The 27,681-nt window shown below is 39.3% G+C and overlaps 2 protein-coding genes across 4 annotated transcripts in view; one reads left to right on the top strand and one right to left on the bottom strand.

Annotated features, from left to right (window-relative positions):
• LOC143372261 (neuronal calcium sensor 2) overlaps positions 1–27,681 on the top strand; it is a 449,084-nt gene that overhangs the window by 49,952 nt on the left and 371,451 nt on the right. The gene's annotated exons all lie outside the window — the stretch shown is intronic.
• Positions 23,134–24,390, bottom strand: LOC143372404 (uncharacterized). The gene has a single exon (XM_076818551.1). The coding sequence runs from the start codon at positions 24,251–24,253 to the stop codon at positions 23,603–23,605; it is 651 nt and encodes a 216-aa protein (XP_076674666.1). The 5' UTR covers positions 24,254–24,390; the 3' UTR covers positions 23,134–23,602.

The raw sequence follows: 27,681 nt of genomic DNA, 5'->3' as shown, positions 1-27,681 counted from the left end.
CTGGAATTCTCAGTTCGTTGTGAAGCCCATTTGCAACGAAACAAATAACGCTGTTATTTATTTGTACCTCGAAATTAAATTTATTCAATGAAGCCACAAACACGCCGAGAAATTCCTTACTCTCGTGAGAGAATATATTATACCATCAAGGTGTAACTAAATATTTAATTAAATGTATCCTGCATTGATGTTTTGTGCCACTAAATGAGGAAAGATTATACAGTGAACTCACGTTGAAATTAGACAAAGGAGAGCATTAACAAGATCTGAAACGTAAGTTGAAGAAAGTGGGTCAAGAGTGTTTATTTATGATAAAATTATGGAATACTACTGCACCCTCGTTCACAGTTACTACATTTAAATCCATTCCAATAATAATGGGATTCATTATACCGTGCAATTTAAATAACACTTATCAGTCAACAAATCTGAATTACTGTGCCTGAAGAGCACCAGCGGGCTATGTTTCGTTACCTAAAGTAAACTACTTATCTAACACGAGTAAATGATCGGAATATGTTATTGACAAAAACAGTTGGCCAACGAAATAATAAAATTTCTCTTTTATTGATACGTATATATAGTACAGTTTTTAAGTATCCGAATATTTAAATATTTTCAGACAAATGTAAAATATCGTATAAATACAATATTACTCAACGAGTTTATTATTTCGCTTTATTACAGTTACTCATATGAAATCATTGACACAAATATGTATTACCAAATAATATGGGTGAAAGCACTACAGCAATCTGAGCCTGAGATTACAGGATACAACCAAGTCTTAGCGAATTTGATACAACGTGACTCTAGGCGCCACTGTACAGTTCCAACCGACAATGGCTGAAGTTACAGAGTTTACATGGCTCCCAAATGAGTGGGGGATTCACTAAAATCTGCATATATGGAGATGTTTAGAAGTCCTATCGTCATGCTCTTGTTTCTACTATTGCTATTCAGCTGGTCGAGATCATGCTCCCCACATTATTTAAGATATAAAAGAAGGGGTTTTAGGGCGTTTTCCTTTCCCAGGTATGAACTCGAAAATGATTTGATAGAGAGAGAGAGGGAGAGAGAGAGAGAGAGAGAGAGAGGTAAGGTAAATGTCCCAGTGCTTGGTTTTTAAGGCGCAGGTTGCGGTTATTAAGATTTTTTATAATTTAAAATAATATTAAATTGAACTAAATGTTTATTATTAACGAAAGTTAATATTTCTTTATATTGCAGAACTTTCAGAAGTTCGAAAACAATAAAATGTCAAAATAAAAGCTTCTTAAATGACTTAATAACCCAAAATATTTGGGCGCGCACGCACAAACGCGCACACAATCGTCAGAATAAAAGAAAACATCAAACATTTATTTGTACTTAAAATTTTCTTAACATACAGAAGGTATACAGTATTTATTTTATAATGAATAAACATTTTATAACAAATTAGGATTGCGTCTCATTCTATTTTTTGAATTTTCTTTCCTGGGCTGCTAATTTCTGTTTCCTTGACTCTTTCACCTTTTCTTTTTTTAATGTGTTTTCTCAATTCTTATTCTTCCAATTTTCATTCTCTGGCTTCAATCCTTTTTTGTTTCTTATCCTCTATTTCTTTCTGTTTTTGTAGTTCTGTTCTCCCTGGCGTGAATATTATAGTAACCATTACTCAAACCAGTGACGACTTGGTCTGTTGTTTACAAAGGTGTATCGTTCTGCGCGAGGCGCCGCCGCGTGTTACAGGGAATATCCACGAGTAGAGCGGTTACTCGCGGAATTGTGGGATTGGTTCGGGTGGCGTGCGATCAAGAAATAAATTTCATGAACAAGAATCTTCCTTTTTTTGTAACAATAGTAATAACGATTTATTCAATAAGATTATGACACTAGGTGGATTGACAATACATAAATCACGACGCTGAGTCGAAAGAATAGATCATAAATTATCGATGGCGCAGTCGGTCGGTATAATAGAACATAAATTATCGATGGCGCACTCAGTCGGTATAATAGAACATAAAGTGTAAACAAGTAACGATGCTGAGTCGGTATAAGAGAACATAAAGTCAAACGAATAATGACGCTTGGTCGGTATGATAGAAAATAAAGGCGCTTATGGCACTTTTGTCGATATAGTAGTATAAGATTTAGAGGTATGACTCTTTTCGTCAGTACAGTCTTTGTTTTAAGTATAGAATTGAGAGTTCATTCCTTAGAATTGGAATAGTAATCGGGAACCTTGACTTGGTTATCTTTGGTTTGGATTATTGGCTTAGTGGTGCCTAGAATCTGGGCCTCAGTTACCTAAGATGGGAGCCGAAGAGCCGGTTAAAGCGTCCCCAGATGGTAGCCGAGGTGCTAATGAAAGCATCCCTAGATGGAAGCCAGCGAGTTGGTTAGAACATCTCCAGTTGTAGATTCACGTTGCCCAAGAGCCAGTTAAAGCGTCCCGAGTTGGAGCCAGAGAGCCGGTTAAAGCCGGGTCCAGACCTGAATGAGTATACGCTGAGCAGGCTGTGCGCGCACGAATATTCTGATATGGACGGGTGAAACGGTAGCCAGGACCGTGGCATTCGTGGTGACTCGGCGCATGCGACCTGACTCGCGAATGTCGGTGAAGGCACAATGCACATGGCCGACCGTTGTCGGTTTTCTTCCGCACATCAAAGGGTGTTTGGAGTGCATTGCGTTCAGCGTAGAAGATAGAACCAGATACGAAATTAGGGAGGGTTAAGTCCTCATTTTTGCAGATTCGAAATTGTTTAAAAAATACAAATCTTCAAATCCTACAGAAATTAATTTGAATGACCTAAATTATTGAAGGTATGGACTTGCGTTTTTTTTTTTAATCATGAAGTATGGATCTACCTGAATGAATTTAATCCATTGCTAATATTGTCATAAACAGTTAATCAAAAATCTAAAAATTACATTTTTAACAATATAATGCAATTACCATATGATAGACTTTAAAGCTCTATTTTACTGAATAATTTGTCTTTCTTTTCATCACTACACCCTGCATTGTTCTTAATTCATATAGTCTGACCGACTCGCTGTTGTGTTAAAAATTTACACGAGACTATTTTTAACGAATTCAGCTTGAAATGATATAAATCAATTTTTCATGAAATTTCCTTCATTATGGTCCGAATTACGTCGTTCTTGGTGTTAGTTTCATCGGCGAAACATAAGGAATCAATTGACGTCGTTTTCGCTAAGATCTGATGAGAAATACGGAACTCTTGGACATTTCTGAGTTTTTAATGGTATTCCATCCGTTTCGATGGTCGAAACCCATAAAATTCGGTGAAGCACTGCGGGGGGTTGTCCTCGCCACGGCTAATCACACCATCTTTACGACTGCGGAGTGGGCTAAGCTAAGCACAGAAGTTGGCGAAGAAAGACACAATAGCACTTTCGACCCCTCCGCATGCGTCATTCGCGCTAGCTCCACCTGCTCAGCGTATACGCATTCAGGTCTGGACCCGGCTTGAAGCGTCCGCAGATGGAGGAAAGATTGAATATGATTCTCTACTTTTAGCGTGACGGGGTCGATTTTGTCTTGACAAGACTGAAGGTCAAGTAAAAGTGAATCCGCTCCACTGGTGGGCCTGTATTTATACTACTTTGCGATCCTTGACTCGCGCCAATCACACGTTAAACCTTACGCGCACCAATCACTAAATGTGCTTTACTCGTGCCATTGAGACTTCACTCGCGTTACACTTTGCGTTCGCTCGTTTGTACGCTTCTGCGCATGTGCACGCGGTTCGCGCTCTAGTCAGTTCGTCAACTGACTGACGGTTGCGCATGCGCGCCGCTAAAACTAGTTCCAAAGTTCGTCGGTAGGGGTTACGCAGTATATCTACTTGCCACTTATATACTATAAACGGTATGCCAATAGTTATTATAACAAAAGAACGAAAAATGATGGTGATTTAGTCTGAGTACGTTGCAAAGGTACCTTTCTTCCCAGTTCGGTTACCAATGGTGGAACACTGTGTGTAACAGTTGGTTTTTGTTACTGGAAATCATCCCGCTCCAAGATAAATTATCCATTCACAAAGTCCTCCCTTCTTCTTTTTTTGGATAAATAAGTCGATGGACCAACATCGTTGCTTTTAAAGAGACCTTTCTTTTAGTTTTAATAAAAATGGCACTTCGGGGTACAGTATACTATTCACTGGCAGCTCTTAATGGCATGCCTTTTTAAACTACTTTTACAGGATTCTCCACATCTTGTGTGTACGATGTTCTTTTTATTGTTCTCTTGGGCATTATTTATTTTTCAATAATTTCTTACTACAAATATGTTTTGGTTGGTTAGATTGAGGTTCTTACAAGAGAATCTAAAATTAATGAATAAAATATGTAAAAAGAAATAAATATTATGTTAGAAAAGTTTATTAACATTTAAATGCTTCACATACTTGGAGCAACCCAAAACACTGGCACAATGATGCTTGCTAACAACTAACTCGCGTCCAAACAGTGCGCCACTTCTATAAATATGGTTGCTCGAGTCACTGGACAAATCGTGCAATGACTACGCTAGCAGCGCACAGTGGTTGAAAATCGGGAAAACATGGCCAAAACTCTAATTTCTAAAGTCACCAGTTATGGTTTCTGACCCCATCACTGTTTTCATCACCTATCTGGCTACTAATTACCAACAGTTAAAGGAAAGTAAGTTTGTCATCCTTCGCTACAGGTCATTCCAAAGTTGAGTATTGTCGGAGTTACTCTCTTACAAGGAGAGGTTCCCAGGTGTCCACCTCCGATTGCTTTGAATTTTGGATATGCTTTAGAGGACCGAAAAATAAGATACACGTGTTTTTTTATAGCGGCTCCTCAAAGTTATATGGGTGGTTTCACCCCCTAAACATGCAAAAAGGCTGCTATAAAAAAACACGTATATCTTATTTTTCTGTCCTCTAAAACCTATCCAAAAACCAAAGCAATCGGAGGCGGACAACCGGGAACCTCTCCTTGTCAGTACAATTGTATACTACGTTATAATAATGGTAACACTTCATCTCAAGCCAGTTAAAAACAAATGATAACCCTACATTTATTTTCTTTTGTTTTCCTTGAGTGAAATAAGCAATCACTTCAGATCTCAATAAACATTTTTGGAGGGTGAAGAAGTTTCAGGTACGTTACGCGGAATTTCATAGAATTTGATAGAATTGTTAAATAACATACAAACAACAACTTCTCAACTAATTAATCATAATGGAGCAGTAATTAAATATGAGAAACCATTTCCATTATAAATAGTTTATAAATAAATAAATCATTATAAATAAATTGTTTTCTTAATAACTGAACTTATACTTTTGTCCATCCTACAAACAGCAACTTTATTAAAAAAGAAACAACTAAGAATTCATTGTTTCTGTAAATATTGCAAAATTTCTTTTCCCGATTTTATTTTTTGTGTATTTTTACGTAATTCTCCAATAGTTCTAACTACAACAATAAACGTGTAAAACTAGACTTATAATTTTGCCCAGCAGTGTAGAAACGTAATTCATAAACAGCTGTTTCAGCGCAAATATATTTGGTCGAAAATGAATGCCTTCAATTTTTGCACTTTGTACATAAACACTGAATGAAAAAAGTCTTTCATCAGAACTAAGCGTTTAATCGATAGATTGGACGCTGTGTACAGCGCCAGTGTGGCTAAAACTGTACCTACATTTCTCGCAGATGATAGTGGTTGCGGATAATGCAGGTAACTGCAAACCTGTTACCACACTGCTAACTGCATTCAGTTCTTGGCGCTTTCGATAGGTGGAGCTGTGCGATCGAAATTCTGGTGCTGAAATTAACTTTTCCACTGACAATGAATGCTTTCTCAAAGCCTTACCTCAAAGAAATAAAACTTATTCATCAACTCCTTCTTTCCAATGACATTGTGGCGTAACTAACAGCTTATCACGATATTTAATGTTAAAATCTCACGTATTTCCTAACATTTTCTTGCAAGTTCATCGGTAAATTTTTAAACATACATTTATATGATTTTTAATTTATTTGTTCTCTGCTATATTGAACACTAATGGGTTCTTTTCAGAGACTAGGGCCTTTTGTTTTTCTTTCTTTCAATAAACAACAACAACGCAAATAAATTCCCATGGGCTCTTTGCAGAGTCTAGGGCCTTTTGTTTTTTTCCTTTCTATAAATAACAACAACATCACAAATAAATTCCCGTGGGTTGTTTACAGAGCCTAGGGCCTTTTTGTTTTTTTTTTCAATAAACAACCAGAACAATAACATTAACTCTTCCACTGATATCGTGTTTTCACACCTGACGTTCAATAACAGATTTTCTTGAAGAAGAAGATAAAATTTTTGTTAGGAGGTGATTCGTGTGCTGTGGGATATTACTAGGAAATAAGGAGAAAGTATTAACGACGCGTGTGTGCATTTATAACTATATATTGTATAGATATGCATATACATACATATATTTACAAACATGTGTAATATACATATGTATACAATATATAAACATTAAAATATATAAATACATAAAATATACAAACATATTAAATATACGAACATAGAATATAATACAAACATACGTACATATACACAGCCATATACATATTTTCAAGTCCCAATCTCGCAACTTGACAAATATACGCATGAGCTGTTCACAGTTGCACACTCATTTTATGCATGCCTCTGTTGAGAAGGTATTTGCCCCTGTGGGCCTAAAAAAAAACTTGTCAAATTTTGTGCGACTGTCAGTTGCTGTACTGGGAAAACGTGTCCGTGGCACATTTCGTACGAGCATGTACGATCCTTCACCTGATGCACCTGTCCTCCTCCATTTGCCTGGTATGAAATCTCCCGTGTCTGGGTCAAAACGATCGAAAATACGGGACAACGAATATATTGACCGCGCACTGTCACTTTTAGCACACAACAATTTATTCATTTTTAATATCAAATAGCTATATTCGAAGTTATACTTTTGATCCTGAAATTGACGCTGTTCCCACCCTCAGATTGATTAAAGAAATATATTCTCAGATTCTCTAGAGCTTTTTCTATAAAATAAGCGGTTCGAAGAAGACGGAGCGATTTTGGGAAACTTATTTTATAAAATCAAAGTTTACGGTAGTGCACGCTGTGAACGAGTGTGACGAACAACTCGATAACGCACAGTGGCACGGATCTCAGAAATCGCGGAAAATAATGTTTACGTTAATAACACACGACTATTCATTGTAAAAACGGCTGATAGGGTTTTTTTAGGCTGCAGAATTTGATGTTCTAGTTAAAATTTGTAGTCGAGGAAAGCTAACCCCCCCTGCGGGGGGGGGGGGTGTTGCTGACATGCTTTAACTTTAATTTATAAATAGGGTAAAGGCAGGTAATATGGAACAGCATGTAATATGGAACTTCGTAATATTTCGATAATGAAATAACGAACTCTTCAGGTAATCGTGTATACTGGATCCCTAGACACAATAGACGATGATACTGACCCTTGAGCATCAGTCGAGCATCCATCATTGAAAGAGAAACGTTTATATTTTTCGCGATGTGTAAAAGTTTCTGAAAAGTGCATCAAACAGTTAAATATTGTAGTGAAGGTATGTTACAAAGTACTATTTTGGTATAATTTATCATTAAATATGTTTGTTCTTGATTATTCAAGAATAGTTTACCGAAAATTACTTTTTTAGTATAATTCTTAATTTCTTATCGAAACATGTGTGTACGTAATATGGAACATACCGAGTAACATAGATGAAGTTGGTAATGACGATGACGAGGATGATGCGGAATGCTTATTTTGCGATGGTAATTATAAAAATGATGACAATGAAAAGTGCAATGTATTCGCTGCTTTCAGCGGGCGTACGAAGAATGTGGGGCTTCCGACATATTATTCACGTGCCCAACGTGTATGCAGAAAGCAGAAACAAATTCCAAAAATGATGTATATTTGTTTATTTGTATCTTCTACTTAATAAATCTTTGCGTTGAACCACGGATATTCCGGTTTCATCCACATTATAAATTGTATGTGGCATTCTTTTGACCTTCTCGAATTCGGGTTCATAAACATTAAAAAAAACTGCTTCACACATTCCGGAGAGAATCCTTTTATTCGTGCATTTGAAATAGCACGTGGTGTTCTGATACTTAGACTCGGATGTCGCTGCATAAAATTTTTTAACCGTGTCTTTCCCGCAGTTTCATTTCGGAAAGGGTTCGGAAAATTATTACCAAAAAACCTCTTAGGGGAACGTGTTGTACCTTTGACCAGTTTGAAGTTTTTGAATTTTCTCCACTTCAGTTATGCTAAAAAAAAAAATAAAAAAAATCGGAAAAGGGATAATATCAATTTTCAAGACTTTTACTAACACATATATTTTTTCCAAATTTTAATATATCTTTTACTCTCAATTTACCGCAGTTTAAGAAAGGAAGGAAAATTGGTCAAACGTACAACAGCCCATTGTTCCTTTGACCAGGGGGTATTGTACGTTTGAGCAGCAGGTATATAATGATACCTAACAAAAAGAAGCAGGCTTAAATGAATACAAATGTTTATTATTGTGTTACAGTAATATGTTACACTAACTTATAGACTATAAAACTATAAAATGTTACGCTTTGTTTTCTTATTTTTTGTTCTTTTCTTCTCTTCAATAGCAAGTTTCTCTGACGTATTTGTTAGAATGGTAGATTTTCCATTTGGTCGTCCTCTGCTGGTATTTTTTATTTCTGTTGGTTTTGGGTGAGGTCTAATCATTTCGGGCGTGACTATCTTCGCAGTTGAAGAGTTGTATTTTGGATTGAATATGGAATTTGAAGGGAACTAGTGTGTTATCCAGATGTGTAATGATAGGTAAGAAATCTACACTAGGTTTGGGGATAAAAGAAGTACTTTGAACAGAAAGATCTTGAAGTGGTTGCACTGATTGATCTTCTTGCGGTACTCCTCGATCCGTTACGTTTGCTGGCATGTAGTCGTCATCAGTGAAGATGTTTTCATTTAAGGGGGTATTCTAGTCTAGACACTCGTTTTTGAAGGTGATATTTGGAAATTAATTCTAGAAAACCTATCGCACCTACAGGGCAGGGGTTTTGCACGCATATTTAGTAGTGTTTGAATTATCAACACAATTTTTTGGAATGCATTATATTAAAATTTGTACAAGTTACACTCCGAAGCGCAGGTCATGTCATCATAAACCGGCCCCATCGAGCGCACGAATTGCGGCCGTCCTAATGATCAGGAACGAAAGTACCAAAGATGTTTTTAATCTATATGAGTGTAGTTATTGCAGCTGTTTAAAAATTTATATTTGATTTTTTTCGACTTTTCTTGAGCTAAAACAAGGTGTGGGGGAAGTTGTATTAAAACTATTGATATAATTCTAGTTAAATCGATAATTTTAGCTCAATCGGTCCAGTAGTTTTTGAGAAAAATGTGCGCCCGATCTAAAAAAATTGTTTCGAGAAAAATGCGTTTAAAGTTTTTCATGTAGTTACGACCTATACGACTGAAGTTACGGTAGATAACAACTAATTTCTGTAACTTATTCCTAATCTGGTATACCAGGACCGTAGAGGAAACCTTTCTCAGCTTTAAAAAAATCATGTTGGGCACTTCTCTCTTCTCTGCTGGCAGTCATAGCCTCTTTAGATACAAGGGTCTAGGGAACGACTGCCGCCCACGCTGCGACCTTAAGTCCCTATAACTCTGGGAGTTTTTCGAATTTCACCTTAATACTTTAGCGTCGTATTCTTGAAACCCTAAACTATTAGAAAATCAAACAAAAAAATCGAATTTTTGGGTAGAATACCCCCTTAAAGGGTATAAACTATAAGTTTCGAAACCCTTAATTATATTATTAGGGGTGAAAGCTTTTGAGTATGCTGTGCCAACTAGTGTTGCAATTTCATAAATTGAAATAGGCTTTCCGGCATTACCTGGTGACAACATCCAGCTATTAGCCGTACTCCTATAAAACGATTTAAAAGGGCCAAATACACCTGAATCAAGCGGTTGCATTTTATGCGATGTATGCGGATGAAATGCCATTAAAACGACACCACTTATTTCAGCTAAATCAATTACTGGGATAGAAACGTGGCTGTCGAATAGCAACAGAGCAGGTTTAACAATTCATGGCCGAACGTTTTTTTTTATAAAATGGTACATAAACTGTAGAAACAAGAATTCATTGGACCATCCAAATGAGTTTGCTGCACCAATTGTCCCAGGTGATGCTCCTGTGAGCATGAATGTTTTAAAATTAACACGTGGAAATATCAGCATCGGTGGAACGCTGTTTCCAATCGCATTTACTGCACAAATTAAAGTAACATTTTGTCCATGTTCTCCTGATGTTATACCACCAATTTGTTTCTTCCCTTTTTCGGCTAAATTTTTTGGAGGTACATGAACTGTTCTGATGCCCGTTTCATCAGTTCCAAATGTTAGTTGCATCAAACTCATATCGTTCTAAAAGCTGTTTGTAATTGTTAAAAACTATAGAAACAGTTGCCCTCGATAAGCTTGTTGCCTCAGGTTTCCTCAAAGAGAGTTGTTCATTGTATTTTTTACGGAAATCCCGCAACCATTGTTTCCATGCACATTTGTTATTGGTCCATGATTTGTCAAATTTTGTTTCTTGTTATTATGAACGGCATATTCATAAGCCAAGACTTTAACTTGTTTGAGCGTTAGCAGCGTTTTTTAAATACTGAATTAATAAAAGATCCTCTTCGTCTGTGAATATCTTTTTTGTTTTTTTTTAGGAGAGTACTTAAATTCTGTGTTATCTGATTCTCTCAGTTTATGTAAGTGGTGGATTAAAGTTGGCTTCTTTTCATCCCAAAATGTTTTGCTGCTTCGCCCCAATTGTCATTTCTTTTTCCTGTATACCATTTTACAACAGCTGCTTCAAATCTGGTTCTTTTCAATTATTTTCCTTTTAATACCATCTTTACTTCTAGTGTTACGTCCGAAACCGAGATGGTGATTGGTGATTGATTCCGGAACGTAAAGGAGGGATGATGATCTTGCCCCGTCGCCTCCGGCGTAACCGTAATCCCTCGGGCCGGTCACGCTTTTTGGAGTACTGTGCGGGGCAGGTGGATTGGCATTAAAGATCGAGAAGGAAAAGAAGATGTTGCGGGTTTCGTCTTGGGACCGTCCAGCCAGACTCATCAGTAGGGCTATAACTGACGGCCCCTGCCCTAGACACACGGGGGCTAAGAGGAAATAACTTGGAACTTGTATATATACGAACGAGAGTGGACGATAGGACTTGCGAGAAGAGTAGACCTCTAGCGGCGCCGGCGGAGACTAACCGGCGTGACCCATGTGGTGGGGCCGGGACGTCACACTAGTCATTCTTAAACTGCCGACAAAAATAAAAACAAGAAATGTGAAGTTTATATCGTTCTAGACTGTTGTACCTTTGACTGGTCAAAGGCACAATGGTTACTTGGTAGTCAAAGGTACAACACATTGACTTCATTAAGCACATGGCAAACTATAATTTTTAGGTTAGACCGACCGACTTCAAAAAAACTTAAAAAAATATTAACTCGTTAAAATTTTATGAGGTTGTGAATCAATGGAAGAATACTTACTATTTCCTTATGAAATTGAATAATATTTTTCTGTGGTCACATGAACTACGATGTCCTTACAACAAGCCATTAAATTACAAATCTGATGGCTAACAAATGTACTGAAATTTTTATTTTCACATACATTTAACAGATGGCTCCGTAACACATGGTGGTTAAAGGTACAACTGGTCAAAGGAACAACACGATCCCCTATCCATTTCAATACAATAATTAACAAGTTTTAATTCTAAATGTTCAGGTAATGCAGGTCTCCTACCTAATGGTATAGTTACTAATGCAGATGGTGAAATATCATTATTTAAAACGTATCTACGTAGAGTGATTTTTGGTACTTCATATTTTTTCGATGGAGCTTGATATCTGCATGACTGCATTTGGCCACGACTGCATTTGTCATGCTTTCTTTGTCCCAGGATTTGCTTTTAACCTTTAATGCTGCGACTTCCACCCTTGTGAAAAATAATAATGTGTTTATAACAGACTATATAATCGTATTATGAAACACGCATGCAATATGGAACATGTCCCATATTGCACGCACTCGGTATGTTCCATATTACGTACGCACAGGTTCGGATGAGAAAATAAGAATTATACTAAGAAGAAAACAACTCTACTGGTAAACTATTGTTGACTAATCAAGAATAAACATATTTAATGATAAATCATACCAAAATATTACTTTGTAACTTACCTTCACTACAATATTGAACTGTTTGATGCACTTTTCAGAAACTTTTACCTACCACGAAATATATAAACGCTTCTTTTTCAATAATGGACACCCGACTGGTGCTCAATTGTCAGTATGATCGCCTATTGTTTCTAGGGAACTAAGGTCGGTATCAGATATATCTCCGGTGAATTCGTTTTCGGGAACAGCGATCGAGGAGAAATCAGCCACCACCATCTGAAGATCGTGGATTTGTCAGTTGGAGTTGCGGGGCCCTCGCAGGGTATGGTGGAGTAACGGGAACTCTCCTCGGCTCCGCCTGAACCTAGCCGTTTGGCTGTTATTTATTCTTAGCGTATTAGTTGTGTGCGCTATGAAGCTATGCGGTGACCAATGCGAGATGAAGGTACTGAGAAAGAATCAATGTGCTGACCAATAAAACTCCTGAATTTTTTCGGACCTAACGCACACCTATTCTGATGTATGTATTTCTACGTTAAGAACTCGGTTTGGCCTACACGTCAGGAGCTTGGCGCTATCCCCACCACTTCTGACTCGCTCTTGTTCTGCGAAGGCGAGAGCGAGATGGAACGAGAGCAAGAAAGAAACGAGAAAATGGTGGGGATGCTTCTCTGCGTGCATACGTACCTCACGGGCACTAAATTCCCACCGCGCGACGAGCAGGCCTAGCCTGAAAGAGAGTGAGAACGTTGAGAAAAGGAACACCGAGCATGCAATGCAAGCGGTATGGTCGGAGAATACCCCTCACTAAACTCACCGGCCAATATATCTGAACACGACCTTAGTGCTATCCACGTCTTCTAAGCCGGGTCCAGACCTGAATGAGCATGCGCTGAGCAGGCTGAGCGCGCACGAATATTCTGATGTGGACGGGTGAAACGGTAGCCAGGACCGCATGCTTCTACGTCAGAAAGGGTGAGCGTGAACGCAAATGCTACTGGGAACGTGTTATGCTTGGTGACTCGGCGCATGCGACCCGACTCGCGAATGCCGCCGAAGGCACATGGCCTGAGCCGACCGTTGTCGGTATTCTTCCGCACATCAAAGGGAGTTTGAAGTGCATTGCGCTCAGCGTGGAAGATAGAAGCAGATGTGATACTTTTCTAAAATCCTCGATGTCTCGCATTTTCATGATATTGAAATATATAGTAGTCCATATGAAATTAGGGAGGGTTAAGTCCTCATTTTTTCATATTCGAAAATTTTTAAAAAATACAAATCTTCAAAGATACCTGCTTTCAGTGATTTTTACGAAACCCGCCTACAGAAATTAATTTTAATGACCTAAATTATTGAAGGTATGGACTTGCGTCTTTTTTTTAATCATGAAGGATGGATCTATGTGAATGAATTTAGTCCATTGCTAATATTGTCATAAACAGTTAATCAAAATTCTAAAAATTACATTTTCAACAATATAATGCAATTACCATGTGATAGACTTTAAAGCTCTATTTACTGAATAATTTGTCTTTCTTTTCTTCACTACACCCTGCACTGTTCTTAATTCATACAGCCTGACCGACTCACTGTTGTGTTAAAAATTCACACGAGACTATTTTTAACGAATTCAGCTTGAAATGATATAAATCAATTTTTCATGAAAGTTCCTTCATTATGGTCCGAATTACGTCGTTCTTGGTGTTAGTTTCATCGGCGAAACATAAGGAATCAATTGACGTCGTTTTCGCAAAGATCTGATGAGAAATGCGGAAGTCGAAGATTTCTCACTTCTTAGTAGGCACTCCAACCCTTTGGAGGGTCGAAAGCCATAAAATTCGGTGAGGCACTGGGGGGTGGGGTGGGGTGGGGGTCCCCGCCACGGGCTACCAGGCCGCATCCATTGTCTATGTAGTTTGCTGAATTCATTCTTGTGCGCGATACATACCTCGCCCGCAATATCTGCCATCTCGCGGAATGAAAAACGAAAACTTTTGGCGACACTAGCGGCATGCGCCATTTTGCAGCCGCGTCAATGTAACGTTATGTGCCAGCAATACATAAATGTACATGGAGAGAAATATAACATATATGTATATTTTGCGGCAGTATGGTCGTATTGACGCGACTGCAAAATGACGCATGCCTTAGGCCCGATGAAGACCGAGGGGTTTGCGGCAGTTTGCCGCCGCGTTTTGGCAGAACATAGATTTATATGAAGCAGTTTACACGGGCGTTTTGCGTTTATTTAACGCAAAAAAAGGTCCGGACTAGACATGGAAATATTTATCAGCGAAGTAAAAAAATTTCGAGCCATATGGGATTCTGGTTCCGAAGAATACCATAGTAAATATAAGGAGGAAGCGTGGGTGCAAGTGTGCACCTCAATAAATCCAGATTTTGAAAATTTGCCTGAAAAAGAGAAAACAAATTTTGGTGCAATCATTTCCAGTGGCGGAATAGCAAGTCTCATGACAGTGGTTTGAGACTTCAAACTTTCAGAAATGTTTGCATTTTATTCATCAAAAGATGTTATGGTCATACGGAAATAATGAAAAAATTTGGTCTCATTCTCTCTCAAATCCATAAACATGGAACTAAATGCTCCTTTGAGAAGCCTTGCAATAATGAAGCGATGTACCCAGTATCTTCTTTTTTCTAGTAGATCGATATAATATTAAATAACTTGCAAAATCAAAATGAATTCTTTCCCTCTGTTGGTTACGTGTCAGCTCCATAGCTAAAATACGGAATGAAAACGCGGAACGCGAATCGTGGCGTTGCAAAACCGCTCATGTGAACTGCTAGAAAAATTTCACGCGCGTCTCGCGGCGGCGAACTGCCGCAAACCGCTCGTCTGCACCGGGCCTTATAGGAGTAACTGAATGCAAGCCCACACCATCAAAGGTACTCCGTCGAAATTTCTACTCATGGCAACAGATTTATCTGTGCATAAGTCGTGCCAGTAATATTTAAACCCATCAGGTCCATTTAAATTAAATTTTTTTTTCATCGGAAAATATTGTATCTTTCCACTCTTCGCGCCAGGTCATATGGTTTTGTGCGAATTCTGATCTTGCACTTTTATGCTCTTGCGTAAGTGGTGGCTTCGACAACCTTTCGCCCACTTCAATCTTTTATCTCGCTGCAATATTTGTTGCACACGTGTGGTGTGCGCACTGGCAATTCCAAAATTTTTGTTATTTCACTAGCAGTTTTATTTTGGGTCGATATTTCTTTAAATATTCGTGAACGATCACGCCTTGCTAATTTTGTATTTCCACCTGTACAATGATTTTTACCGTAGTTTTCGCGTAATTGTAAAAAATTGTATATACAAGTAGTGGATCTACTAATTTTTTTAGCGATCTCTCGAAGAGACAATCCTGCGTCGCAGTATGCTTCTACTTTTGCTTGTTCTTTTGAACTTAAAACTTTTCCTCGTGGCATTTTGGTTGAATAGAAATTATTTAATGTATTACTGTATATATTTAACAAATACAAATATCATATACTAAAATGATCCCCAAAATTAAGAATGAAGCCAGTTCAAGGAAAATCAGGGAAGCATTCAAGTATCCACGTTTTTTGTGAGTTAACCCTCCGAGTACTGGACTTCGAGTCCTGAGCCTGGGTCTATCCAGACCCTCACCGATACTGTCGTAAAGTAGGATGGTCGCCGAGCTCGAGACCTTCACCGATATTGTACACACAGTGACGATCGCTCGAACTCGAGTCAGTCGGTTTCGGATTAGGTACGTTTGGATATTTGTTGCACATATATGAAAGAAATAATCTTGTGAATTATAAAAAAAATACATTTATTCAATATTTATATTATCCTCATTACATGTACAACCCTTGGCAATAAGTTAATTGGCAATAAGAAATTAACGAGAAACGCCAATATTTTTTATGTATAATATGCAACGGTATATATATGAAACGCGTGGTAATGTTAAATTGGTCTATTTTAAAGTAAAAGCACCAAAAATAATTAAGAATTTTGTTTATTATATAATACAAAATATGGAAGAAACAAAATGTGTCTGGGAAATAAGTATGGAACGGACCGATGTTCTGGAAAAAAGTATGTAACATTATGAATTTGCAAAGAAATTAACAATAATTGATTTAATATTTATATTACCTAGTATTTTGCGACGTTCCCACGTGCACGTATCACAGCTTGTATATGTTTTGGCATCGATGTAATCAAGTTTTCACACTGTGATAGCAAAATTTGTTTCCATGACAGCTTAATGGCTTCCAAAAGTTCATTTTTATTTTTTGGTTTTTTGTCGCGTATACATTGTTTCCAAAGTGCCCACAAATTTTCGATTGGACTTAAATCTGGGCTATTTGCTGGCCATTTTATGGTTCGAAAGCCTTTTTGTTGAAGGTAGTTTTGAACTATTTTGCTTCGATGACAACTTGCTTTGTCATGTTGAAAATAAAAATCATCCGAATCCTCGAACCACTGATCTAAACTCGGTATTAAAAAGTGTTCTAATATATGAATATATACTTCAGAGTTCACATTTTTATACAAAATGCATATTTGTCCAACTCCTTGAGCTGTCATACAGCTCCAGACCATATACGACTTTGGATATTTTATTTTAAAATTCAAAGAATCTTCACTAAATTTTTCAATTGGTGTTCTCCACACGAAGTGTCCTGCATCATCTCCTCCTCCGATGCATACACGCGATTCATCGCTGAAAACAACTTTACTCCAATCTTCTGTAGTCCAATGCGCATACTTCTTACACCGTTCTAAACGTTTCTTTTTGTGTTCCTTAGTGAGAAATGGCTTTGTCTTTGCTTTGCAGAAAGAATACCCCATTTCATGTAATCTATTTCGTAGAGTTCGATCGGATACGTTCTGTGATGATGGCAAAACTGGTTAAAACTCCGAATTCCGAACTCGAAAACAGTTCACGCTATGTGCATTTAACGATGTCCAGAAAATGAGAGAGCAATGGAGAGCAAGCATCCCCAAGCTTCCCGCAAAAATTCAAAAACAGAATATGATGGGATATTTAGTGGCTATTGTATGTTTGCACGAACATATGCACGAAACAATTTTTCCATTTTTGGACACTTTTCCCTTGATTTCATGTGGTTTTCCTTTTGAGCTGTGATGTTTGTAGGCAAACAGCTGAAAAACTCACGATTTCACTACTACTATTTTCGTTTAGTCCACATTTAATTACGTGTCCTGCTCGAAGTACACGTTCACCTTCTATAAGATTCCGCTGGGCAGGATATGAACCTGCCCAATCGTATATACTTTGCATAGAAAGGAACATTTTCGCAAATAACTACAATATCGCATATACAACACATGTAGTTTGTACCCATATCGGCGCCATCTTGGTTAGGCCCCGCCCCCATGTCAGATTCCAATTCGAGTGAACCTACCCTGGAAAGACCCAGGGTGTTGACACACAATGTATTATTTTGTTAGCATGTCAACGCTATTTATGCGGGCTGGGGTAACACTAAATTAGTAGGAGGAAAATTTGAAACGTGGGTTCAGTACTGTTCAGTTATAGCGAATTCGGCAGGCACGCACTGGCACTGCACTGGTGCCAGAAATTATCGTACATGACTGTGATTGGTTGATTTTTATACAACTATCTTCGTCTCAGAATCAGATAAATTAGATATCAGACCATCAAACTTGTTATTAAATTCATTGTACTTTAGAAACGACTGATTGTCAGATACAATTTCTGTATGACTACACATAATCATATTTGATGCATCCTATATACAATTTTGTTTGAGATTCTAGCGGTTGAGTGCGCTGGGAGAAAGTAAAGGTACGTGTCCACTTGAGAGAACTCGCGCAAGTTACTCTCGATAGTTACTCTCAAATTGTGTGTCCACTTGAGAGCAATTTCGAAAATGTTTACTCTCAGGTAGGCGATAGAAAACTCGCCGAGAGCATACTATCCGATAGAACTCTCAAAACCGTGTCCACTAGAAATTGGTCTGCGCCTACTCTCTGCAGTTTATCTCAGTTTCTCTTAAACTACGAAGTGAGGCCGTGATTATAGATGTGCAAAAACTTAGTGCTTTGATTACTGCTTATAATATTTTAAAAAAAGAGAAGGAAGCAACGTAGAAAGAGAAATTGCTGGGTGGATGAAATGAAATAGTTATACATTTTGAGTTGGTTACAATAAGTGGCGTACATAAAATGTGTCTCGCCAGTCGGCTCGACGCAGACTGCCTCGGCCGCGCAGTACTCCCGGCTAACCGCCTAACAACACTTCTCTGGCAACGCCATGCCTCGGAACGCCTATCTGGCAACATAACCCAGAAGACCTACTCTCGCGACAGCACTCGCAGAATACCAACCTGGTTCGTTTCGGAAGCAACTGTCGGATAGTAATATTATTATGTATCCACTCGAGAGCAAGTTGCAACGCGTCTGCTGTCTGAGAGTTGAACGTCGCTCTCCGACAGTTACTCTCGGACGTAGTGTCCACTTGCGAGAAATACTCTCGAGGGCTTCTGGCGCGAGTTTTACTCTCGAGTCGACACGTACCTTCAGGTTAGGATCGACGGTGAGAAAGTACAGTTAACACAGCACTTAAAACTGAGATGAGTCGATTTATTAAAAACACGAATACAATGAGCAGTCAGCGTTGAGTATGTCCAGTTAGCTCGTGTGCCTCGTGATTATATTAATTCACGACCACGTGAGACAATGCACATACACCACGTATGTATCACTCGCGGCGATGATTAATGAAAATATGCTTGAGCAAATGAGTGCTTGAGCATGAGAAAGAGACCATTTGAGATTTCGTTACATGAGTAACAGCAAGATGAGAGACGAGCGTTCAGAATGTGAAAAAATGTGGATCGACACGCGACTCATCTTTCCTTGCACACTGAGCGAACAAAAGTGAGAAAACAAGATGGAAGACGCATCCGTTTCCGCGTCTTCTCGAACCATCTCGAAGCCGATCCACGCGACGCGTCCGCGAGGTGCTGCGGTGAGAGCGAGTGTGTTGGCTTTGGGAACTAATGTATTCGCAAATAAATTTAAAAGTGTGTAATCGTACAGAAGTTGTATCTCAGTGGTTAGTTTTTCGACAGAAAGGAATTAAATAATATACTTACATTTTTTTAGTTACGAAAAGAATGAAATTGTTGGCGTTATGCTGCGTGCCGTGTTGAAAAATCGTGTTTCGAGAAAAACGTGTTATAGACATGAAGAAATGAAAAATTCGACTGTTTACAAATTTTTGCCATTAATCTGCTATCCCAGGACCATAAAGCTGCTCTTCTATGTTCAAATATTCTTCCTCATTCTCTTTCCTCGAAGATTTTAAGGTAGAGCGTGCCTCTTTTGCCGCATCTATCAAAGAGAGCTCGGCGTAGTTGATCCGCTTAGCATCGGCTTCAAGACAAAAATTGTATGATTAGACACTAATATCCATCTCCAAAGCTTTCACAATTCGCAGAATATTTGTCAGGCCATCATTAAAATTGCACACAGCAATATCAGTCGTTATATTCAAGATTTTTTTGCCGCTTGAATAAGATTTTGGAGCCAAATTCCAAACGGTAGCATTAAAGCTTTCGTTGCTATTTTGGGTGTAGCCTCCCAAACAATGGTTTAGCAACTCGTCTCGGCTCAGCTCCTCATAAATTGGTTCTCGTGCTGCGGATTTTCATCGGTTGATAACTTATGGCAGTGCCGGTCAGGCTACCGCTTTCAGGGCAAGGGCAGCCACATTGCCCAGGGCAAACGCTGTGGGCAAAGCCCCGGGCAGTGACGTCAGCTATTGTTACAGCGGAGTGGGGAGGAATGGTTGTGGCGGGAGTACAGACTCGTAGATGCGTAGGCAGGCACGGTCCTTCTTCATCCTGGCATCTGTACCGTATTGCCCGGGGAGGCATCTCTTGCCCGCCGCCAGCAAGTGTTTGCCCCTGGCTGTCTGATCAGTTGCCCTGTCGGGCAACTCCTGAACGGCGCTGACTTATGGAATAAGGTAGCCCAGATTTCATTTTTCATATTTTCTAAGGCGTTCGAATTCCGACGTATTGCCAAGCCATAATAAACTGTTAATTGATCAATTAATTTGGCAGGTAGTTTACCTTATCCTCCGAGGCCTTTCACTTTTTTTTCAGATTTCTCAATCGAGTGCCCATTCTCTTTTATATGTGATCAATACACTCTTTCTTTTGTGAGGGTTAAATAAGTAGAATAGATTTATTGGATATAATGAGTTTGAAAGACAAAAGCCCTTTCGTCTGGCTGTGGCCTCGTGATGGCTCGACGCAGACTGCTCGCCGCGCAGTTCTCGCTCGCCGCCCAGCAACCCACCGGCAACGCCGTGCCTCGCACCGCGTGCTTGGCAACGCTGTGTCTGGCTCGCCTCGAGCCTACTACACAAGGTCGAATAAAGTAAGTGGAAAAATAACAATAATAATATATATTAATTGGAAAAATACAAACACTAGAACTATAAAACGCTAGAACTATAACACAATAACTATAAAATATTAAACCTATAGGAACTATAAAATATTAAGAATATAGGAATTATGAAATATTGAAACTACTACTAAAATACCGAATGTGGAAAAGAAACGCTTAAAGCTCGCAAGGAGTGGAAGGGCCAGAAAAAGGTGCCACTGCGAGTTTCCGCGTTCTTATAATAATATGTTGCGGACCACGGAGAGGGTACCCAGCTCGCTCGGACCCGTCCGTGGTCAGTGATTGGCGCGGGCAGAGTGCTAGTCTCGCAGTGACCACAGTCCGGCGCTGGCCTCCGATTGGAGCGCTTTAAGGATTCTTTGGCCAGACGGCTAGTTTCGGAGCCGTAGCACTGCATATATCTTCTTATAATGAAAAAATGGCAATGTTAAAAGCGGTTGAATTGTGTTTTTCTTCGATGTCTTAATACGCGCAGGAATCCTTATTTCCACTTTATCCGCGAATATCCTAATGTTATCTATTTCAATTAGAGCGAATATCTGCATTCGGTGAAAAGTAATTAACGCAAGAAGAGTAATTAGTTTTCTGGATACCATACTCAAATTCAACTCTCCGTTCGCCGGCTGTCTTATAAAATATTTGAGGACAATCTTCGGATTCGAAGTAAAATCCTACCTGGGTCTTGAAGGTCTTAAGTTCGAAATACCTTTGAAGAACCGTTGAATTCTACCGTCTTGCGCAATCTCAGTAACCGCTATTAGCGAGAACGCTGATCGAACACAATTTATGGTGCTGTAGGATAAACCTTCTTCGTATAACCGAGTAAGAAACGCTAGGACCTCCGGAGTGGTTGGGTTACAAAGTTCCACTGCATTTTTGGTGCAAAATAGCCACCATCTTTTTAGACCCACATTGTAATTTTTTAGTGTAGATTCGCTAATTGACGACATCATAATCGCTAACGATGGTCCTGGGATTCCTTGCGCAGTTAACGCTTGCCGGATAATCTGCCTGCCACCAGGGTAAGATGCTTCCAAAGTGGGTGTGGTTCCCTGTTACAAGAAGACAACAGGTTAACATTTGGCCTAAACTTGACTGGTTCCACCACCAACATTGACTGAAACAGCGGGTACCATGGCTGAGCATGCCAGTCCGGTACCACTACTATTCCCTCCGCTCTTTCCCTTTTAATTTTCCGAAGGGTCTTCAGAATTATACTAAACGGGGGGAAGGCGTAAAAAAAACAATTCTTTCCAAGACAATGTAAAGGCATCCACTGCCTCAGACCCAGGATCATTCTTCCATTATATGCAACGATTACATTTATTATTCGACCTGCTCGCAAATAAGTTTATGTCTGGTAACCCTAAAATACGAACAATATCTTTAAAAGCAGTCTTCGACAATTCGTATTCCGTTTCGGGCTCTAATCTACGCGACTCGGCGTCTGCCTCGAAATTCTCGCGGGAACTAATATACGAAGCAAAGATCCAAATGTCTCGCTTCTCGCACCATTGCCAAATTTCCTTTGCAATTTTACTTAAATTTTCAAATTGGATTCCGCCCATTCTATTAATATAAGATATTGCGGTGGTATTGTCGATTCTAAGTAACACATTACAGTTCTGTAAATTTTTAGCAAAACATTTAAGCCCGAAATATGCTGCTTTTAATTCCAAACAATTTATGTGATATTGTTGTTCGACTGAATTCCAAAATCTATTACATTTTTGAGTTTTACAGACAGCTCCCCAACCCGTGAGTGATGCGTCTGAATAGATCTCCATGACAAACACTAAATTGTTGATGGCATTAATCCCAGACAAAATATGAGTCTCCCACCATGCAAAATCCACAACATTCGCTCTTAGCGTCATACTAGCCTCGTAATTTCCGTTGTTATTTGTAAGAGCTAAGAACTTCTGTCGCTCAAATTCCTTTGTATAAATCCAACTGTATTTAATAGCTGGGCAGCAAGCCACAATCGTGCCGATAAATTGTGCAAAATCCCTTATTTTGCATTGAGACAATTTCCGAAACCGTTGTATCAATTTTTTGACCGCTATCCTCTTTTCTCCGGGCAGTGCCAGGGTCATAGAGGATGAATCAAATATAAACCCTAAAAACTTACACCTCTTTGTCGGGGTCATTTGGCTCTTATCGTAGTTTATTATGAACCCTAAGTTCTCTAATAAATTGCAAGTCTTATTCCAATTGTTTGCACATTCCGAAGAGGTGTTTCCATACAGTAAAAAATCGTCTAAATACAGAACCGAACATAAGCCCAGTTGTCTTAAGCAACCCACTACCGGTTTCAATAATTTTGTGAAAACCATAGGGGCTGTGCTTAACCCAGAAGGTAAACAGGTAAATTGGTAGTACTTCCCACCAAATTCAAATCTTAAAAATTTTCTGTGTGACTCGTCAATAGATATTAAATAATACGCGTCTTTTAAATCGATAGTCGTCATATAACAATCCTGTTCTATTAACCTTATAGCCGTTTTATAATCTTCCAGTTTGAAATGTTCAGTCTCCACAAACTCGTTTAGATGTTTTAGATTTAAAATCAACCTAAACGACTTATCCCGTTTGGGGATTACAAAAATATTTGAGAGGAATTGGTCTTTTTCCGGTTTACATTCAACAACCGCGCCTTTAATAATCAGTTGCGCGATTAATGTAGCTACATTTGCCTTTTCCGTCTCGGATAATTTTCTGTTTAAGATAGATCTAGATTGACGCGGGGCTGACTTGAACGGAATCTTATAACCCCTGACCCACAACAAAATCTTTGGGTCTGAGGTTAGGGCCTTCCAATTATTATAAAATAATCTTAATCGACCAGCAGTACAGCTTGCAGGAACGTTTATCGCCTCTTCGAGTAGTGCTTCCTTTGCGAACTCCTGTAAGTGCTCTGACGAGTCCGTTGTGGCTGCTCCGCATGACGAGGTTCCTGGTTCCGGTATGAGGACGTCGTCGTTCGCTTCTGCCCGCCTGACCCCGTCGGATAAGTCCTGTTTTGTGTACGAAGTAGCGGGCCTTTCGAGTTTTTTGAGCTCTTAAAAACCGGAGGCTTTGACACCTTGAGATCTGCGGCGGACTGTTCTAAAAGTTTTGCTGATTTTAGATTTTCCGATAGATTTTTGCCATAGAGTGACTCATGAACCGCTGTTGTGGTTAACGTCCCTCTCATTGTGTTATTAATATTGGCCAATAGAAGACTCTCGTCGTGTACCGAATCGGCGATAAATCGACAGACATCGCTTAAACATTCAATTACCGGTAAATCGTCCGCGACATCTCGTAACAGAAGCGTAGATATTATCTTCCCTAACCCTGAAATACAAGCTCCTAATCTTTCTTGTTTATCTATAATTCGATTGTCCCGTGTACGAACGGTTTCGTTTACTGACCGCTCGACCTCCGCATTAAGCTTAGGCGAGTCTAGAAATAGGCAATTGCTAGGAGGTGGATATTTTTTTATCAGGCTCGATCTCTCCTCTGCGGGGAGACCCATGTTTAAAATTTTCGCCTAGCGAATGGCGAAGCTTGAGTGGACAGGGGACGTTAGGATCCGCTCCTCTGCCAGACGCTGTCCAATGACGTTTAAAACATCGCTGTTAAGATCTTTTTCAGGTTCCACGGCCTCCGCTTTTCCGCTCTCCGTTGCGGATTGTGTCATGGATGACGCTGCGACGGCGCCCTCTGATGTCGATATTTGCATCTGGCCGCCTGAAGTTGGCGGCGGCAGTGGTAGCGGTGGCGGATGCGGCGATGCAATCGGTACGACGTCGGCTCGTGACGCGTTCGATCTCGGCGTCTCCTCCTCGCTTTGCGCGTCCCGCGGGCGCGATTCTCTGTCACTTTCCGACGCAGATCGGCCTCCTGCTATTGAAATAGATCAGATTTTGTCTTTTATCTATATTAACATGAGATTGAATCCCATTGCAATAAATCTGTCAACAGAATTAGGGCCTGTGTTGCAGAAAATAAACGTATAGTAGAATACAGGTTAGCGCCTGTACTCGCTCACACAGAATAGGTCTGGTGAGCCTACTTACGTATGCTTCTTAGACGTTCTGACTCGCTCACCCAAATTAAATCTGGCGAGTGTTATCAGCTTATGTCTTCCGGAAGTCCGAGTACAGGTTAGGGCCCGTACTCGCTCACGCAGAATAGGTCTGGTGAGTACTTCCGTACAGGTTAGGGACCGTACTCGCTCACGCAGAATAGGTCTGGTGAGTATATCCGTATAGGTTAGAGCCTGTAGATATCTACGTACATCACGGATGTAAATCTCTCCCCGCAAAAGGGTTTGGTAATGAACAGTCAGGGAAATTTCTCTTACTGCTACTTGAAGAAAAACTCCGTGATGAGTCGGATGCCGCTTGCCTGCGCCGATGCGATTTCCTCTTTTTCTTAATATTTCTTAATAGCTCTTTCTCCAACCTTCTAAGGCGTTTCGCCAGCTTCTTCTCTTCGTCCCAGGATAAATCACGTTGTCTTGACCTCTTCCTATCCATTTTGTGTATTCACGTGTGACTCTTTCGGCACAAAGAAAGAGAATGAGGAGCGCGGCCGACGCCGCGTGCGTGTTTTATTTTATGTTAAAGCTGTGACGATACTGGCATAGAGTAGGGGTACTACGATTTGATCTTGAGGAGGAGGCGCTAAATACAATGATGAATCCACATTACTAGCCAATTGGTTTAAAAACAACGAAACATCTGATATTTCTACTGAGCTGCAAGTAGAATGGACACGTAGCATCTGAAGTTCGTCGGTAAAGAATCGTTTCATAATTATATGTATAGGGCAACAACGATTGCCATTCGGTATGTAAATTCTTCTTTGTGTGAATGCTTGGAGGCGTGCTTCGAGTGGTATCACGATGAGTTGACTGGTTGACTGGCACAGAATACAATATTTATGAGTAGATACAACTCTTTTCAACGGTAGTTCTACAAAGGTTTCCGATGTTCTGCTACTGTGTCTTACGTGGAAGTCTGGATCCATTGCAATGTCATTGGCATCGCTAGTATTTTCATTTTTACACAATTACTGTTTCCTATAAACAATTATTCTACATTTACTGCAAAATATACAGCCAATTGTCACAGTTTTGGTACAGTGTGCCTGGTACTTGATTGCTTCATCTTCAGAAACAATCCGTTTCACTGATCCAGTGAATTTTTTGGCAGAAAGATTACAATTAATGCATTTATTACTACTGCTTTCAAACATTTTTTTAAATAATACGGGTGCTAAAGAAACTCGCGGGGATTAGTACAGGGAGATAAGAAAGTAATGCAATTTATTGTGAGCTTAATTATTCGAGAGCAGTCTAGAAACAGTATTTATCAGTTTGCGGTCCGTTGTCGGCATGATGCCGCCGCTGCATTATCGACGTCGCGGTCCGTTGACGGCATGATGCCGCCGCGGCATTATCGACGTCGCGGTCCGTTGACGGCATGATGCCGCCGCTGCATTATCGACGTCGCGGTCCGCTGACAGCACGGAACCGTCGCTGTTTTATCGACATTTTATTTGCTTGCGGGTTTACTAATAGAGAAAATCATGAATATTACGATAAAAATTATTTGAGTGCTTTATTTAGCACCAGTATTATTTAGGAAAATGTCTGAAAGCAGTAGTGATAAATGCATTATTTGTAATCTTTCTTTAATAGATTATAAATTATCAGCGTTTATATAATCAGAAAGACAGCAAAATACGCCTGGCTAAGTACGGATTATACCTTCGATAGGTTCAAACAAATAAGCGATTATCACGACAAGGGGTTGCCATTCATAGGGTTTTTTTGCAAAAACTACCTCCAAAATATAAATTATATTTTTCTACCCGTAATAATTCATTTACAATCCGGAAAAAATATATATGAATTACAGCTAATATGTAGCTATTTTGACGCTTTTGGTTCATTTAAATATTTCAAGTAGTAACCGAGAAAAAAATAATAACTATAAGGACGTTCACCCCCGTATTACCCTTAAACGAGGGGGTAGCTATCTAAAACTTTACACAATGGTGTTTCAGGCCAGGAGCATTGTTTAAAAAATTACAACTCCAGAAATTGGCGTGGGGGCCATTTGCCCATACTTACCCTGCTAGACCCTTTGAAAGTATTTAAAATACACATTTTTTCCGCACTTTGCTTTACATTATTTTTTAATATGTTTAAATACCCTCATTTGTCCATCTTTTCATCTATAAATACTAAATTACCTACACCAGAAGCTGAGATGCAACCCCAGACCATTTGGCATCCTCCTCCAAACTTCACTGTTGGCCGAAGATTTTGTGTCTTCATCTCTTCGTTACACATTCGCCATACATGTCTTTTTCCTTCCGATGAAAAAATATGGAATTTAGATTCGTCTGTAAAAATAACGCCCTTCCAAAAATCAGAATCTTTTTTATATATTCTCTTGCGAATTCTCTTCGTTTTCTCGTATTTTGCCGGCTGATATACGGCTTGTTTCGTGCAACTCGTCAATGATAACACTGTCCAACAAAATGAAACTTTTTTCTGTTCTGTAACATTCAATAGCCGCTTCTTATAGATTTTTGTGCGCTGAAAACGAATCAGCAAACCGTTTATCGCCATCACCCTCAGTTTTCGAGAAATTCGATTTTGAAAAAAAAAAATGCAAATTTTCAAATTTGAACATCTTTTCTGTTTAAACAATAATAGTTATTCGGTTGCATGGTCTGTCAAATTATTCTATGAACCCTCGTGAACACAACGATATAAGTTACTATTGATTTATAAGCATCTGAATATGTTTAAACAACGATCAAAGGGAAAAGGACACCCGAAATGCACCAATTTTTTGCAGATATCTTTAAATTTATTTCCAAAACCAAGGGTCCAGGAGAAAATCTGACTCCCTCCACGCGACGCGGCAGACATTTTTCCTATAG

This window comes from Andrena cerasifolii, chromosome 8, assembly GCF_050908995.1.
Source record: "Andrena cerasifolii isolate SP2316 chromosome 8, iyAndCera1_principal, whole genome shotgun sequence".
Lineage (NCBI taxonomy): Eukaryota > Metazoa > Arthropoda > Insecta > Hymenoptera > Andrenidae > Andrena > Andrena cerasifolii.
Note: the sequence above shows the minus strand (reverse complement) of the source record. Positions and strands in the feature narration are given on the sequence as shown.

Bases quoted from the DNA above. Each gene is read 5' to 3' on its own strand.
- LOC143372404 (XM_076818551.1), bottom strand. From the start codon at position 24,253: ATGGGTCTCCCCGCAGAGGAGAGATCGAGCCTGATAAAAAAATATCCA.